General features: G+C 36.6%; 1 protein-coding gene across 3 annotated transcripts in view; it reads right to left on the bottom strand.

Moving 5' to 3' along the window:
• emid1 (EMI domain containing 1) overlaps positions 1-17,750 on the bottom strand; it is an 88,487-nt gene that overhangs the window by 18,036 nt on the left and 52,701 nt on the right. For all 3 annotated transcript variants that reach the window (XM_051110226.1, XM_051110228.1, XM_051110227.1), the window contains exons 4-8: positions 11,224-11,313; positions 10,720-10,781; positions 10,418-10,544; positions 4,916-4,960; positions 3,347-3,445 (exon numbers count right to left, since the gene is read on the bottom strand). In XM_051110226.1, the coding sequence (XP_050966183.1) occupies positions 3,347-3,445; positions 4,916-4,960; positions 10,418-10,544; positions 10,720-10,781; positions 11,224-11,313 (423 nt within the window). The remainder of the gene's footprint in view (positions 1-3,346; positions 3,446-4,915; positions 4,961-10,417; positions 10,545-10,719; positions 10,782-11,223; positions 11,314-17,750) is intronic.

The raw sequence follows: 17,750 nt of genomic DNA, 5'->3' as shown, positions 1-17,750 counted from the left end.
TAACAGGGGAACACCTCTAATCGCAATTGGGCTAGTTTTGGGCTAGTTTTGAGTAGCAATTGGGCGGGTTTTGTAGTAAAAACCTGGCAACCCTGGAGGGACAATTTGGAAAGAGATTTATTCTTAACAAATCTCCTGTGTGCTTAGGAAGTTAGAAGTGTACATTTGAACTGTAACACAGCCTATTGATCTATCCGGCGGGACATAAGCTAACATACATTTGCTGCACGTCTCATAAAATGTTAAAAAATGTCAAAATCTAGGAGTAAGAGAAGAGCAGACATATGGATAAATTTGACGACGCAACAGATTTAAAATCAGTCTGGTTTTCTGAGTGCAGACACTGAAACAGCACCTCTCACACAGCACACGAGTACGCTTTCAGAGAAATACACACAAAATTATGTCAGTTTGTCCGTTTTGATGAGTATTCATGTAACACTCGGTTACGTCTTAGATGAATGTAAACAGTTGGGAGAATATCAGACGTGTTTCAGTACATTGCATCCATGCATTCTGTTTTAAAGGGACATTAGCCTAATTTAGTTGCTATTGTTTGTAGCACTGATGTTAATCAAGTAACAAAAGAAAAACAGAAAATCACTCACTCACTAAAACCATTGGATTTTAGCTGACTAAATCTACTGTAGATTTAGTTGACTAAAACCTTATGATATTTAGTCGACTGAAACTAGGCTAAAACTAAAACAATTAACTAAAATATGATTAAAACTTAATGGCATTTTAGTAAAAAAAACGAACACTAAATCAAAATTTGCTGTCAAAATTAACACTGCGTTGATGTCTATGCAGGGTCAGAAAGCTCTCGGATTTAATCAAAAATAACTTAATTTGTAAAGGTCTTACAAGTTTGGAACAACATGAGGGTGATTAATTAATGACAGAATTTTAATTTTTGGGTAAACTAATATAAACCCTTTATATATAAAGTCGTAAAACTGTATATAAAGTAGTTGTAGAAGAAACATCAAAAAGCTATTGAAAATAGTTTTAGATCTTGTCACACTGCAGCATATGTCAGCTATCCCAAAGTGTGTCATGCCAGCTACCCATATACCATGATGTCTTTTTCCTAAAGATCTACTTTGCTTTATGTAAACATACCTACCTTGAGCAATCAGATACAGTTCATTGTGCATGACATGGAGGCATAAAGAAAAAGGCAAATCCAAGGAAAACAACACAATGGCAAACATATGGAAGAAATAAGAAGCAAGTATTGTATACATATTTCATGTTCAATTTAGATTGGATTCATATGGCTGAGGAGCCCCTCCATAGGGCCTGGGTAAAGATCTAAGGTCATTTAAAGCCCCTTCAGTCAGTCATGGCTCTGGTTAAAAGACCCTTCATACTTGTGGCCATGTTTCATGTATTATAACTAAATTCTATACTATCTTTGAGTCTTGGGGTAAGTGATACGTATGTCAGCCAATGTGTGTGTGAGTGCTTTAGGCAAGCCCCAGCACAGCAGTACATGCTGTGAACAAAAAAGGATTTTTATAGTGTGGTCCAAGCACAAATATTTTGGCAGGAGGACTTGGGGCTCGATGCTGACTCGGCAGCGTCTCCATATAGTGTCTCTTACGGCAGAACAGTCAGCATGGTGAGAAACCACATTCTTGCAAGTCATAGGTCAGCGCTCCACAAGAAAACAGTGCTCTGTTTTAAGTGGATATAATTACATAAACTGATGCACAAAGACAACTTTTGGGAATCTAAGACAAAAAAAATTGGCAAAAAATATACTCACCATTTAGGCCATCCAAGATGTAGATGAGTTTGTTTCTTCATCAAAATGTAGTATTACATCGGGTGCCGTCAGAATTGGAGTCCAAACAGGTGATAAAAACATCACACTAATCCACAAGTAATCCGAACTGCGAATCCAGTCCATCAGTTAACATTTTGTGAAGTGAAAAGCTGCATGTTTATTTTATTTTGTTTTTATTTTAACTTTAAACCATCACTTCTAACCAAAATACCAGCCTGTAATTAATAATAATGCTTCCTCCATTGAGAAAAGTTTATTTCATGTTTTACCTCTCAAATCAAAATCTATTGACATATTTGTTTAGAGCAGTTTTGGACTCGCTTGTAAATGATGCATGCTTTCTCTGAGCATATTTATTTCCTGATTCAGATGTCACAGATGTCATCCATGTTTTCACTGGATGAAGCAATGTAATTGATAGGGGATACATATTTTAGCTAGAATCAATGGTTTGAATTTAAAAACGTCTCAATGGTTTTGTTTTTATAAACATGCAGCTTTCCACTTCACAAGATGTTAACTGATGGACTGGAGTCATGTAGTTCTTGCATAGCCAAACCTTCAAGCTGACAGCAGAAGGTCTGGAAACCTTGGCTGCTTTGAATGGCCAAGGACCGCCCAGTTTTTCATTTTGTCTCCTGTCATGTTTAGGGGCGTGGAAATGTCTCAACAATAACAGACTGGTGTGTGGACGTATTTTAAAGAGTCTGTACCACAAATTTTACATATTTCACATACTTTTGATAATCTACCGTTTGGTTTATCTTGACAAGTGCTCATTGTCACAGTTGTAAACATGATGGCTTTGTTCTTCCATGATGGGGATTGGTGTCACAGCATCTTTGTTTCCAGGATTACTTGTGGGTCATTGTGATGTTTAATAGCTGTTTGGACTCTCATTCTGATGACACCCATTCACTGAGGATCCACTGGTGAGCAAGTGATGTAATGCTAAATTTCTCTAAATATGTTCCGGTGAGAAACTCATCTACAGCTTGGATGGCCTAAGGGTGAGTGAATTTTCAGCATATTCTTCTTTTTTTAATGAATTACTCCACTTCCAAAATAATTTTCATGTCTTTCTTTTTCAGTTGCAAATATATTGTTTTTTGAGAAAAACATTCCATGTAGTGGACTTCTGTGCTCAACGGATTGAAGGTTAAAAATGCAGTTTCAATGCAGCTTCAAAGGGCTCTACATGATCCCAGCCGAGGGGAATAAGGGTCTTATCTAGCGAAACGATCAGGTATTTTCTAAAATAATTTATAAACTTTTTAACCTCAAATGCTCGTCATCGCTGCGGAAGTACAGACCCAGTGTTTACAAAGTGAATGTGCAAAGAAGGTCAAACGTCCTTTACAAAAAAGGTAAAACAGTGATGTAGAACAATTTTGAAGTTGGACTAACTGATAAAAAAAAATTCGGTTAACGCAACCTCTTCTTAACATGTCATCTTAAGAGCTATTCACATTTACATTTATCTTGAGTCACAGAGTGACTTGGACCTTAGAGTCTTGTGATAGTGTGGTGGGCTTGATTTGTTTAAAGTACCTGGAGGACCAGCTGTTCCTTTAGATCCTGGAGTCCCAGTTGGACCTCTGCTGCCCGCATCACCTTTGGGTCCTGGCAGACCTCGAGAACCTGGTTTACCTACAGATACAGAGAACAGATGTAATGTGCAAATTAGTGCATTTTTTTCTTTAGCTCTCAGAGTGAGTAGATTGTGAAAATAACTATATTTTAGACCTAAGGCTGGTCTCTTTTTTAAAGAAGACACATTGCAGATTATTGCAAAAGTGAAAGCATTTTAAAAAATGAAAGTATAAAAAAGGTATAAAAGTTAAACAGTAAAGATAATGTGGTATACTATCTTTATTTTATATTTTTTATAAAATAAATATTTTATAAAATATGTTGCACTCTAAAACTTCTATAAAATCAAAGCCATATGTCTAACCAAGTTATGTTCCAAATTTGAAGTTGATATCACAAAAAATTTGGTTCCTGTGCGATTTGGGCCCTATAGCAAAAATAACAACTGGGTGACACCCAAAGTCTATTGAATTTTTTTGACGCAGTTTTCTGTCGGAAATCAATCATTTTCTGTCACAATATCACTTCTATTACAAAATAACTACCAAATATGGAACCTTGACTGTCAGACCTTTCCAACGACGTGTTTGGTTAAGACTACAAAAATATTTGGTTTTCTATTTATATGATTTATACTCCTAAAAGGGCAAAGTGTCCCCTGAGATACAAACATTTAGAGACAGATTGCAAAAAATGTAAGCAGTTAATTTATAAAATTTCAAAGTAAACCTAATAAGCTAATGCTGAACAACAGCTTTTTAAACAGGTGAGTCCCCTCCAATATGTGAACTAGATCAACTTTTATCAGAGGGTGAGTAGATTTCCCACTACAGGCGGCCATGCAGATTTAAATGCTTCCTGTGAGCTAAACAAAGAATATAGAAACAAAGTCACCTCATCTAAATATTCACAACAAACACCCTTTCAAAATGAAACCAAGAAATAACACTTTCACTGCTTCTCCCCACAGCTTCTTAAATGTTTGTATCCCCCAGGATATTTCGCCTCTTTTAGGGTTAAACTTTGAGCTTTGGTGACAGGAAGTATTAAAGTCCACTAACAAAGAATGACAATTGCTGTTTTGATAAATATCCTAACTGAATTTGATTTTTTCCCCCTAAAATAGCACTTAACACAGATAAAAAAGGAAATAATGAAGATCTTCTTACTTTGACATGACAGTTTTCAAACCTGTATGACTTTCTTTCTTCTGTGTAACACAAATTTTTTTTTTAATTATTTTAACCGTTTTTGCCTATACAATGAAAATGAGTTGTGTCCAAAACAGCACCAGACTACAATGAATTTCATTGCATGAACATAAAAAAGAGATATTTTGTAAATCTTTTGAGTTCCACAGAAGAAAGTCATTAAAGTTTTGAAATGAGATTTTAAGTAGTAAATGTTGACAGAATTATTTTTCCGGGGTGAATTATCTTTTTTAAGTGAACATAGGAAACCTGCTCTTGGAAAGGATCTAGTTCTTACAAACTAAATGAATGAATTAAGAGACATGAATCAACTCACCGTCTTTACCAGGTAAGCCATCCCGGCCTTTCTCGCCCTGTGGACCTGGGACAAACACACATAAATTTACCATTATACAGGAAGTATAAGGATTCTTCAGACCTTTAAGCACTCTCTACTCTAGTCAGTAAAAAAGTCAATCTTCTATAAAGTATCTTCCAGGCCTGCCATTGGAACAGTCCCACAGCCAGATAAAAATCAGTGGATCGGTGAAGTGCCTGTTGGCAGACACAATCTAAATAACACTGAGCTCATCATGTGAGATCATCATCTGTGACATCACTGCAGTCACAGGATTCCCTGAAGGAATAATTTATGAACTGATACATCGATACGTTTACACAGTCACTCATGTTATTCTCCCCCTGAAAGACTTTACGATAAAATAAAATCTCCTCATGTTTCTCTCCCACCAAGCATCTGGCCATAAACACATCCACACAGTTTCTGTTGCAGGAACATAGTGACTGACTTTTAAGCCTGTTGTGTTACAAAAACGGCCCCCTTTGAGGATAACCTGAAGAGGGCCACAAAGGCTTTGTAATTTAGATCTATATCAGCAACCAGGCATGGAAAAAAGGAGACTGTAATTTGAAACTTTTTGACTTTTTTTCATGGGATATCTTATGATAGACAAACCTTACTGGACATGGAAAAAGTCTAATGCAGATTAACATACAGCTTCCCTGGACTCCCGACTGAGGCGCAGGAGAGTTTTTGGGGTATGGCTTCATGCTCAGCTAATGTCTTGATCAAACTAACGCCCTGCGCCAAGCATCCAGCTTGCCAATGTCTGCTCACTTGAAAACAAGCTGGACGAGCTAAGAGCCAGGAACAAATCAGTGGGAAACCAGGGACTGCTGTACCTTCATTTTCACTGAAAGCTGGTTGTCTAAAACATACTGTTCTGGCACTGCGCCACTGCAGAATCTACAGTACCACTGTAAAAGAGATTATTTTTTTGTGTTTATATATTTACTTATACACTACCAGTCAAAAGTTTTTAAACAGTAAGATTTCTATTGTTTTTTAAGAAGTCTCATCTGCTCATCAAGCCTGCATTTATTTGATCCAAAGTACAGCAAAAGCAGTAATATTGTGAAATATTTTTACTATTTAAAAATAACAGCTTTCTATTTGAATATATTTTAAAATGTCATTTATTTCCGTGATCAAAGCTGAATTTTCAGCATCATTACTCCAGTCTTCAGTGTCACGTGATCGTTCAGAAATCATTCTAATATGCATTTGCTGTTTAAGAAACATTATTATTATTATTATTACTATTATTATTATTATCCATATTTAAATTTTGATGAATATAAAGATCTAGAGATCAGCATTTATCTGAAAAAAAAAAAGCTTTTGTAACATAAACTATGCCATTCAAAAGCTTGGAGTTTGTTTTTGAGGGGAAAGAAATGATAGAAATTAATACTTTTATTTAGCAAGGATGCTTTAAATTGATCAAAAGTGACATTTAAAACGTTACACATGTTCAAATAAATTCTGTTCTTCTGAACTTTCCATTCATCAAAGAAACCTGAAAAATTCTACTCAGCTGTTTTTAACATAATAATAATAATAAATGTTTTTGAGCAGCAAATCAGAATATTGGAATTATTTCTGAAGGATCGTGTGACTGGAGTAATGATGCTAAAAATTCAGCTTTGAAATCGCAGGAATAAATTATATTTTAAAATATATTTATATAGAAAACAGTTATTTTAAATAGTAAAAACATTTTAAAATTGTACTGTTTTTGCTTTTCTTTGGATCAAATAAATGCAGGCTTGATGAGCAGAAAAGAAATAAAACATTAAAAATCTTACTGTTCAAAAACTTTTGACTGGTAGTGTATTTGAGTTGTGCTGTGCATTTTAAAAATTTAATGAATTTGGATAATAATAAGGTACCTAGAACTATTCATTCAATATTTTGGAAGTGCCCTAGATAACAATAACAAGCATGCTCATTACCACAATGTACTGCAATACCAAATACCTGCATGTGTCTAATCTGCATCCACTCTTTCTATTTCAATCACACTAAAACAATAATTGTGCATTATAATGAGTTTTCCACAGCATCACACAAAGTTTAAGAGCTCCACACAAATGCTTATTCTTGCCACAGAAGCACCAGATTCCTTTCATGTTCTGCATCTGTGTAACCAGCACATGGCAATAATCCCCTCAAGGGTAATTTGTGCCTCATCCTTCCACCACAATCCTCCTCTGCTGTGGTATTTCGAATGGATAGAGGACTGACTGTGCGCTGAGGTGGAGAACTTCTGGGCAGCAGATCTATTTAGTGTTCTGTGTGGAAGGAACTGAATTGCCCTGATTTTATGGAATAGTTCTGCCAAGTCAGCGCAGGGAGGAGGGACACTGGATGAGTGTGATGAGGGCTTTCGGGATTTTACCTCACAGTGCGACTAGTCATTTCTGAAATCTCTAGGAACATGCCTTTTAATCTTTTCCACACTTCAAGTGATGATAGGATTTAGCATTGACAGCGAGGGATAGCCATCGAGTAGTTAAGGGGAATTGAGAAGTGGATATTAACCATTAAAAAGGATGCTGCATGAAGGATGCATATAGTGCTGACACACACAAATTGACAGAGATGATTCATCATTTTCACAATGTGTGATTTGATGCCTTCAGATGGAGAAATAAAAGGCCTGAAATGGGAGAACTACACTATGCATGATCTTAAAAAGAGATTCACTAAACAGAGAAGGGTTACCTTTGAAACTAGAACAACAACAAAAGAGGACAGCACTAATAGCTCACTTCCATGAGGTACTACACCTTTTTGTTATTTGTTTTCTATTCTAATATCACTGAATTGAAAATCTTTTACTTTAGGGTGGGTAGTAAAAATACAAAGTCAACATTTTCCACACAATATTTTAATTATTTGTTTCAGGACAATATCAATATAAAAGCCAATTATTTAAATTTGCATAATATCATGCTTTTTTCACCTGGTAAATGGGTCTTTGAAGTCAGAAACAACAGTCTTTTGCAACAGTCTTTTCTTTCCTATTGTGACGAATATCCTAGTGAAACAGCTTCTGGAATCTAGGGCGGGATTTCAACCTTCGCCTGGATTTTGATTGACAGGTGATTTGACCAATCATAATGCAAAATCCGCAGTTTTGTCAGACAACTCAAACAGGAGAGTAAGATTAACGTCAGTGGACAATGGTTTATTGTTGTCGTTTTTCTGAGCTTGAGACAACATAACTTTTATATTCATTCATGTTTACTTCATGCTATAACTGGTAGTAAAGAGGAAGAAATTATCTGTTCACATGCCATTTGAGGCAATTGCGTTCTCATGCCACACAAATCATCGCACAGTGAAAAACACATTGCAGAGCAAAGAAAACACTGACAATGTTCTGACAGACAAGAAAAAAAAAATTTTTTTAAAGGGGTCATCGGATGCAAAGTTCACTTTTAGATGAAGTGGATTACGTTGTTTGTGAAGGGAAAAAACCTCCCGATCTACATATATCCGTCTATGTTCACGCGAATCATTCGTGATCCAGCTTCACTTACAGCAGAAGTGAGTATAAGGGGTTTATAAGGAAGGTTTTCTTCCTTTCCTAATAACATGCTACTTAGCAAGTTTCGTGGCTAAACGTGGCTAAATGCGAATAAAGTAAATAGGCCCGTCACTTCATAGAGAGAAGAGATGGGCGGGGCGAGCAGAGCTCATTAACATTTAAAGCAACATCGACCAGAACAGGATGATTTTGGCAGAGCTGATTTTGGCAAGGTAAAAAAGGTATTTTTTACACTACCACTGAGAAATTTTAACAAAGTATATTATAGACTTTTCATTAAGACCCTAAAGAATCATATCAACTTGTGGAAAATGGGCATCCGATGACCCCTTTAAAGAAATTCAAAGAATAAATAGCATTTCTGGGGCTCTTTAATGTGACAGATCGCTGTAGCACCTCAGTTCATCGATCTCTTCCTGCTAGTTATAGCATGAAATGCACATGAATGCATGAACACCAGATGATATGTTGTCTCAACCACAGAAAGGGATCAATACACCATTTTTAAGTTTGACTCTACTGACGTTAATTAATTAACTTTCCTGTCTGGTTTGTTTGTTGAACAAAATGGCAGATTTGGGGATATTACGGTCATGTCACCTGTCAATCAAACTCCCAGCGAAGGATGCTAAAAGCCTAGTCCAACCCCTTTTTGAGTCTTACGTCATGAAGATGAAAAATGTCATTTAGAGGGGGAGGGGAGGTTAATATTTTTGATTAAAGATGATTTTTTAAAGAAATAACGATGTGCACAGATAAATAATTTATATATTTACACTTCTTCTTCATCTCTATATGTGAACCTGGACCACAAAACCAGTCATAAAGTTGAGATTGAAAATTAAGATTTATACATCATGAAAGCTGAATAAATAAGCCTTCCATTGATATATGATTTGTTAGGACAGGACAATATTTGGCTGAGATACAACTATTTGAAAATCTGGAATCTGAGGTTGCAAAAAAATCAAAATATTGAATATAAAATATTTAAAAAATCGTTGTCCAAATTAAGTTCTTAGCAAAGTTTTGATATATTTAAGATAGGAAATTTACAAAATATCTTCATGGAACATGATCTTTATTTAATATCCTAATGATTTTTGGCGTGAAAGAAAAATTGAAAATTTTGACCCATTTGCTAAAAATATACCCGTGCTACTGGTTTTGTGGTCCAGGGTCACATATATGTTTCTTGAGTGCCAAATCAGCACATTAGACTGATTTCTGAAATATCATGTGACTTTGAAGTATAGATGATGTATATTTTAGGAAGGAGCTCATCCTATTTAAACTGAATGGGGAAATATTTCCAGAAAAAAGGCTGCTTAAAAAGTCTGCGGTCACAGTTGGCTGATGGAAACGACATCTGTGACACAGTGTCAAGTGCAGTCCTACAGTTTTTACTATACAATTAGCCCCTTCAAATCCTCACAAGCCTCTTTAATGTCTCAGTTCTACATCTCTATGGCAACTGGCAATGAATTTGTGCAATTCAAAGCCACATGCACCATGGCAATCTCCCAAAAAACACCCACAACCATCAGTGCTCACATGGTCCAACACACACACAACTTAAATCTACTCTAATCTCTCCACAGTGAAATCCCCAACAACTGTACTGGGAGATAAATGAAAATGTGGGTGGGTTCTAGGATTATCATTATTGTTATAGGGAATGGGATTATCTCCACATGTTTATTGGCCAGTAAAGTAAATGGATCCAGTGCTAAACTGCCATAATGAATACATCGCAAAATTATGTGATTTTAGCCATGGCCAAATGCATGGCTTTGAACTCCTGACTTTGGCACAGAGCTACAGGGAAAATGGATCTGGGCTGTGTGATTCACATGTAGTCCTAAAGCAAACACCATCACTACAACTGCACTTTATTCAGTAACACAATGTGATAAACATACCTGCGGGACCCTGGGCCCCAGGAGAACCTTTGGCAGGTGTTGCCCCCATCAGAAAAGAGGAGTCAGGTTCACTTTTTAACTGTGTTTGTCGATTAGAGGTGGAGGCAGGAGCGGTAAGAAGCTGAACCTGGGAGAACGAGCAACAAGAAGGCAGAGAGACACAAAAGGTGATTGATTAAACATTGTTAAATGGGGATTGTTTGAGTGATAAAGGAGTACTGATCAACACTGAGGTACAAACAAACAAAGCTATCAATGGATGCAACAGTGAAAGAAGCTCAAAGTGAAAGATGTGATTTTACCTTGGCCTCCAGAGAGCTCACGCGATCTGTGAGGGCTGTGATACGACTGCAATTTAAACAGTCTGAGAGAGAGGAGCAAAAAGATAGGGACAAAGACAAGTCATAATCAATTACATCAATAATGGCTTTCACAGTGTTGTGAGTTCTTTTAAATGTAGTGTTGTTTTCTGTAGTGTGGATTCCTTTAGCACTTGTTTGATGAAGAATACAAAACGTGCATGCTGAAAAACTAATCAGGAATCCGTCTGAAAAGGTGCCGTTTAAAAGAAATAAGTGCATGCTAACTCAAAATGGCCAAGAAAAGTGGGCTGTTTACTGTTACAAGCCAGTTACCTCATTAAGTCCTGCAACAAAGGGCCTTGGTTACAATTTATAACAGTTCCAGATGGACTTAAAGTTCCTTTAAAGGTGTTTTATGAATGCTTTTGTCTTTATAGGGCTTTTTCATTGCTGAAGTGGAACATATTTTGAGTTGATAATGGAGATTAGAGGTTTGGTTCTTACTTGAGATATGCTCTCCTGTTTTTGAAGCAGGTTTCAGAAGTGTTGCGTGTTTTCGTACAGCCTCCTGGGCAACCAGGTTACTTGCCGAGCCTGCACACAGAGATAAAATTGGAAAGATGAAGACAAGTTCTCAAATTTGCAAAAAATACAATGTTATTTCCATCCACAAATGTGACCCTGGACCACAAAACCAGTCTTAAGTAGCATGAATATATATTTGTATTAATAGCCAAAAATACATTGTATGGGTCAAAATGATAAATTTTTCTTTTCTTCCAAAAATCATTAGGATATTAAGTAAAGATCATGTTCCATTAAGATATTTTGTAAACTTCCTACTGTAAATATATCAAAACTTAATTTTTGATTAGTAATATGCATTCCGAAGAACTTCATTTGGACAAATTTAAAGGGGATTTTCTCAATATTTTTTTTGCACCCTCAGATCTCAGCCAAATCTTGTCCTAATTGTCCTATTTGTCCTAACAAACTACACATTAATGGAAAGCTTATTTATTCAAAAATTAAAAAAAAAAAAAAATGGATCCTTATGACTGGTTTTGTGGTCCAGGGTCACAAAAATGTACGGATATCACCATTCAAATTTGAAAATCATTTCTAATAATTTTTTTCTTTTTTACTTTTTTTAATTCATCAAACAATTCATCAAACAAAAAAATCTGTTTCTACAAAAAATATAACACAGCACTGTTTTTAACACTGATAATAGTAATAAATGTTAGAATAATAAGAAATAAATTACATTTAAAAAATGCAGCATTGATGATCTATACAACCCTTACATTTTCGAACAGTACAGTAAAAACAATTTTTTCTTAGTAAAACATTTATAGAAGTTTGTTTGGTTTCCAATTATACAATCACATAAAAACATATTTTCAGACATGTCCTGGTTAATGTTAGTGGAACGTGTCCACAGATATTTTGACAAAATTAAAAATGAGGATACTTCGCTAGGATTGTATGAATTTGGTAGAAAAATAGGTAGAAAAGAGAAGTTATATTTAGCTTATTTTTTTTGCAGACACAACTTAATATTGTATATCTATTTAATAAAATTCAATGCAAATGCTAAAATTGCACTTTGAGGCCACTTTAGGCATGAACACCGTTATGAATGATCATGCAGTATCCCATATAACTGACCACCAACACACTATGTGCACTTTGTTAGAAACCAACTGTTTTTGCAGAATCTCTCTGTTCAGATCAAATTTGAAGCCAAGCAGCAGTATATATTTAACTCTTGGCTTTTGCTCTGTATAGGGATAGTTACGCTCTGAAAAGCACTAATAATGCTGCTTCATATCTGCAGAGACAGGAAAGACACAGAGGGGCCTCCCTGACAGGTAAGCCCATACAGAACCCTGGCACGAGGGGAAGGGTCCTCAGGGGTGGCCTGAACAGGATACAAATGTGGAGGGAGAAACCTGGAACGGGTTTTCATAAGAAAAACGCATCTTTGGGTATTATATGTTTAATTTTGGCTTACATTAAAGCATTTTGGTGACAGTTTGTCTTCTATCTTCATAGTGATCTTGAGGAGGAAGAGGTTACTTTTGGCAGACAAGAGAAGATAGAGGCTCACATTTAAAAACAATGGTTTCCTTGTGCCGTTCAAATAGAACCTCAATTCGCTTTCCCCCAACTCCCCTCTCGCTTTCTCTACTTCTATCTCTCTTTGCAAGGGAGTGAGAAGTTTTAATACTCCCTGGACTGACCTGTTTCAGATTACTTCAGCAAACGGCTCTTATATTAGGCGGTCTGTGGCTAGCTCAGGTGCTCCAGACATAAACAACTGACCCAGTTCAGAGCTTCATTGCTGACTAGGGACGGGAAGTCTGCTCAGCCGCTCTGACGTAGCTAAACCACAGCAGCAGCAGAACCAGAACCAATGAAGTGGCACCTGCCTTGTTCTCAAACCTGGTAAAGGAATCTTGGAATCTCTGAGTGAAAATGTAACAGGATCATATGAATAAGTCAAGATGTAAGAAAGATACGCCAATGGAAAATGAAAAATTATACTTATTTTAGCTGCCTTGGTGGGTAAATCAAAACAGAATTTAAAGAGAAAGACAAAATGTTTTGCGTTAACATACCTCACCAGAAGGGAATGGCAAGAGTTCTGCAGTTAAACCAGGAAACCTGGGATAAGTATTCCCTTCAGGAACCTCTTTTGATTTACTTTTTGTGTGCGAGGAGGAGACAGAAAGGAAATTTCCCATAATGCACTGCTCTTACCGACAGTTGTGTTTTGTTCCAAATGTTCCTGTGATTCTAAAATATAGACCTTTCCACCTTTCTAAAGTCTAAAGCTAAGCCAACCATAGCAAATGTGATCACAATACTGATTTCACGATAAAATTTTCTCACGAAAATTAGACTTAAGACAAATTATCGAAGTAAAGGTGTGCTTTTATTATCGCTTGAACAAAATGCTGCTCATTTCTTTGCAAAAACTTAAATATGCAAATAACAAAGCTAAATTCACATTTTTAAAACAAATCCCTAATTATATAAATAAACGAACCCTCCTTTCTCAAATAAAAGACATTTCTTCATATAATCAAACTAAGGCTTTGCCTGTGCCTTTTCCATTTAAAATTAGAGGCAACCACTGCATTTTAATCACAATCCAAACAAAGCAGTTTATTTAAATTAGATTGTTCCAAATCAAATTTTAAGCAAAAACAGAATAACTAAAACAGGTCTGACTTTTGCTTTGTGAGACTATAATACAACACATCTGCACAACAGAACAGCAGACAGGCTGAATAAGAACGCAAATTCACTCTCTGACAGCAGGGGGCGCTTATAGACCAATTCAGTGTTTGCAAACAATGATGATGATTTTTTTGTGGGCGGAGCCTATCTGGCAGCAGAAAATGACAGTTGTCAAGTAGAAAAAAGTAATTTTGAGTACATGGGCCAGATTTACTAACAGCTTGCACACACAAAAAAAGTACTGGCGTTAAAAGGGTCATCGGATGCAAACTTCTCTTTTACATGTTGTTTGAAAATTAATGTGTGTTGGCAGTGTATGTACAAATCTACACTATAATGACAAAAATCCATTTAGTGGTTTTTATTAATCTGTAAAAATAATATCCCCTTTTTTTAAATCAAGCCATTCTCAGATGCCTGTCGGTGAGGCATCACACTGAGAGAGGCCGCTCCCACGATAGTTGATTGACATGAGCGTCTTACCTCAGATCAGCTGTAACAGTCAGACCTCCATTGTTTCATGTAAGTTAGACAAGAATATCTCAGATTGAGCGATTGAGGTGTTGCTGGATGTAATAATGAACGTAGTGGTCATAATTTACTCCCAACATCTGAGCCGCTGAAGATGCAGTGGATTACGTTTGTTTGTGAAGGGAATGATCTACATAAATGCATCTATGTTCACGCAAATCATTTGTGACCCAGCTTCACTTACAGCAGAAGTGAGTATAAGTTTTTTTTATGAATCTCTGCAATCACCTTTCCTAATAACGTGCTAGTTAGCGAGTTTTACGGCTAAACACGCTAAATGCAGCTAAAGTAAACAATCTCTCAGAGCAGCAGAGAGAAGAGAGGGACGGGGCGAGCAGAGCTCATTTAAAGGAACAATCCCTCAGAATGGGATGATTTTTACAGAGCTCATTTTGACAAGGTAAAAGGGTGTTGTTTTACACAACCATTGAGAATTTTTAACCAAAGTATATTATAGACTTTTCATTAAGACCCTAAAGAATCATATCAACTCGTGGAAAATGGGCATCCGATGACCCCTTTAAAATAGTGCTGTCGGGATTTACTAAAGACACAAAGTGAAGAATCAGCACTGAAAAGACGTGGACACAGATATTTTTGCACCTGACCTTATTGAACATGCATTTGTAGGTTTCCCTTTCAGACACAAAATTTATGGAGGAAAGTATTAAAATGAATCACACAATGTGATTTACTAATGTTTGTGCTTGTCATATTTGTGCCATTATTGAACATGTCTTTGCGCTGCTCTTGGTAGATCGCTCTGGTCATTATGGAAATCATCTGGCTGTGTCTGTGTTCTTTAATGTGCGCATTGTCAGTGAATCACACACAGAATTTCCCCTTCCTATCAGTGCTTTTATGGAATTGCATTCTAATGCTGATTTGCCCTGTTTAGTAAATCTAGCCCTAAATTTCAAAATTCTGACTTTATTCTCGTAATTCCAGAACTGTATCTCACAGTTTTGGAAAGAAAAATCAGCTTGTCATTCTCTCTTTTTCCCTTGGCTCAGAATCATGAATTTATAGCCCACACTTCTGGCTGTTTATTCCTCAGAATTGATAAAATCGCCATTTTTGTGTCAAAACAATTTATAAAGTCTGAACGAGCAGATATAAACTTGCATTTGTGAGAAAAATAAAGTCAGAATTGTGAGATAAAGTAGGTAAATGTTGTGTAAAATGTTATAGGTTTAAATAGTATTTTATGCGGCAACTGTAGGGCTAATACAGTATGTCCCCTATGAACTGCATATGTGAATATTATGTAGACCTATTGTTTAGATCAAATGTATGCTTTAAAAGTAAAGTAAACAGCTTGATTGACAGGCGATCTGACCACTCATAACAGGAGACCAATCAGAAAGGAGAGTAGATTAAATTCGATGGACTTAAACCTGAAACATTGTGTGTATTGACGTCTTTCCACGTTTTTTTCGTGCTTTAAGTGAAAAAGAAAAGACAAGCGGTTTACGTGTCGATTAATCAAATAAGGCAAAACACTGATCTGTCACAGCACATTAAAGAGCCACAAAATGGTATTTTAAAGTTGAGACCTTGTTTCATACTAAAAGTAACCTGCTCTGTCTTGTCTGTCTGCATGTCGTCAGTTTCCTCTTTTCTCTACGATGTATTTTTCACTGTGTGAGAACATAATGTGGAGTGTGAGAGCGGCGGACATAGCCACAGTAACTAAGGAGGGCGGGTTTTTGCTAAGGGTCAATTGACCGTTTTGTGGCTCAAATACAGTTTGTGGCTTTTTAATGTGTCATTACAGATCAGTGTATTACCTTATTAGATCAATGACACGTGAACCGATCGTCTTTTCTACTTCACTTAAAGCATGAAAAAAAAAAGAATAAACATTAAAACGTATTTTATTTCAGCTGCGCAAAGATATCAATACATTTTTCAAGTTTAAGTCCACAGAAGTTAATCTATTCTCCTGTCTAATTTGTTTGTCGGATTGTTCAGCGTATTCTGCATTATTATCGGTCAGATCACCTGCCAATCAAGCTGTTTGTGAAGGGTCAATTGTATCGCAGTTTAACATGTCAACCGATTTGAATCATCACATATTTGTATTGATTTTTTGAAGGGATGAGCAGATGATGAGAGAACTTTAATTTTTGTGTGAACTATCCCTTTAACATGATCCTGAATCTCTATTTAAATGGAAATATTTGAGCTGAATGCATCACATTCACATTCATCATAAGAATACTAAACTGAGTAAGAGTTCACCAACCCCAGATTTGTAATATCCCTTCTTGGACTATTAATATACTTCCCCTTACCAGTGCCAAGAGTCACGTCAACCTGCAAATGTATGGGAGATTGACCTCTCACCCCTGGGTGTGTGTGGATGTATACTGGTGGGAGCAGCCGTCGATTTTATCAGCAGGTTTTTAATAACCAAGTTCCTTCTTAGTCTTTAAGGAGCAGAGGTGACATCAGAGCATGTGATAAAATCTATGTCTCGCAGCTCCGAGGGGTCAAAAGAGGCGCATGTGAATGTGTATTCGCGTGTCTGTATGGTATATAGTTCAAGGGTCGAATGCTCTTAACACCATTGCGAGGTCACTTCCTGTTAAAATGCTTGGGAAAAAGCTGGGCAGGGTTATCAGCGAGTTGATTTGACTAAAATATCACAGAGGGGAAAGTATCCCCAGCACTGAATGAAAAAAGACAGCGGAGTCTCTTTTTGCTTTCAGGAACAGCATGAAGTGTGGGAGTATTTATCCTGAGAGGTTTTCCTGTTTATCAGCTTATATACAATTAGTGAAGTTTGTGGAAGGAAGCGCCTAGAGTTTGTGTGTGTGTCTGAGGCCTGAATTATGATGCAGTGTGTGGGACTACAGATGTGTTTAGTCAAGTGTGGGTGCACTTATTTTGACAAAACGTCCATTGCACATTAAAGCAACTGGTATTACTGTTGGACTAAACTCAGAGTTTCACTTCTGTAAACAAGGGACAGAAAGAGAGTTGACACACAAAGGTTATTTTCTTCAGGTTAAGGGCATTAGGATGATGATATTGTCGTTCATACAAGCAGCGGAGGGAATATAGACCTGTGCCTGGAGAATTATGGGTATGCAGTAAGCCACTATAACTCACAGGAATATTGTTCCTTGCTCAGCCCTGAAATTATTAATGGCCCAAGGTCAGCCCTTAATACTCCTCACAAAATAAAAATAAACCTAAGCACGGTCACAGGATGGCACCGAAAGTTCATCCTCTAGAGCAGTGAT

The sequence above is a fragment of the Labeo rohita genome, chromosome 5 (genome assembly GCF_022985175.1).
Source record: "Labeo rohita strain BAU-BD-2019 chromosome 5, IGBB_LRoh.1.0, whole genome shotgun sequence".
Taxonomy (NCBI): Eukaryota; Metazoa; Chordata; class Actinopteri; order Cypriniformes; family Cyprinidae; genus Labeo; species Labeo rohita.
Note: the sequence above shows the minus strand (reverse complement) of the source record. Positions and strands in the feature narration are given on the sequence as shown.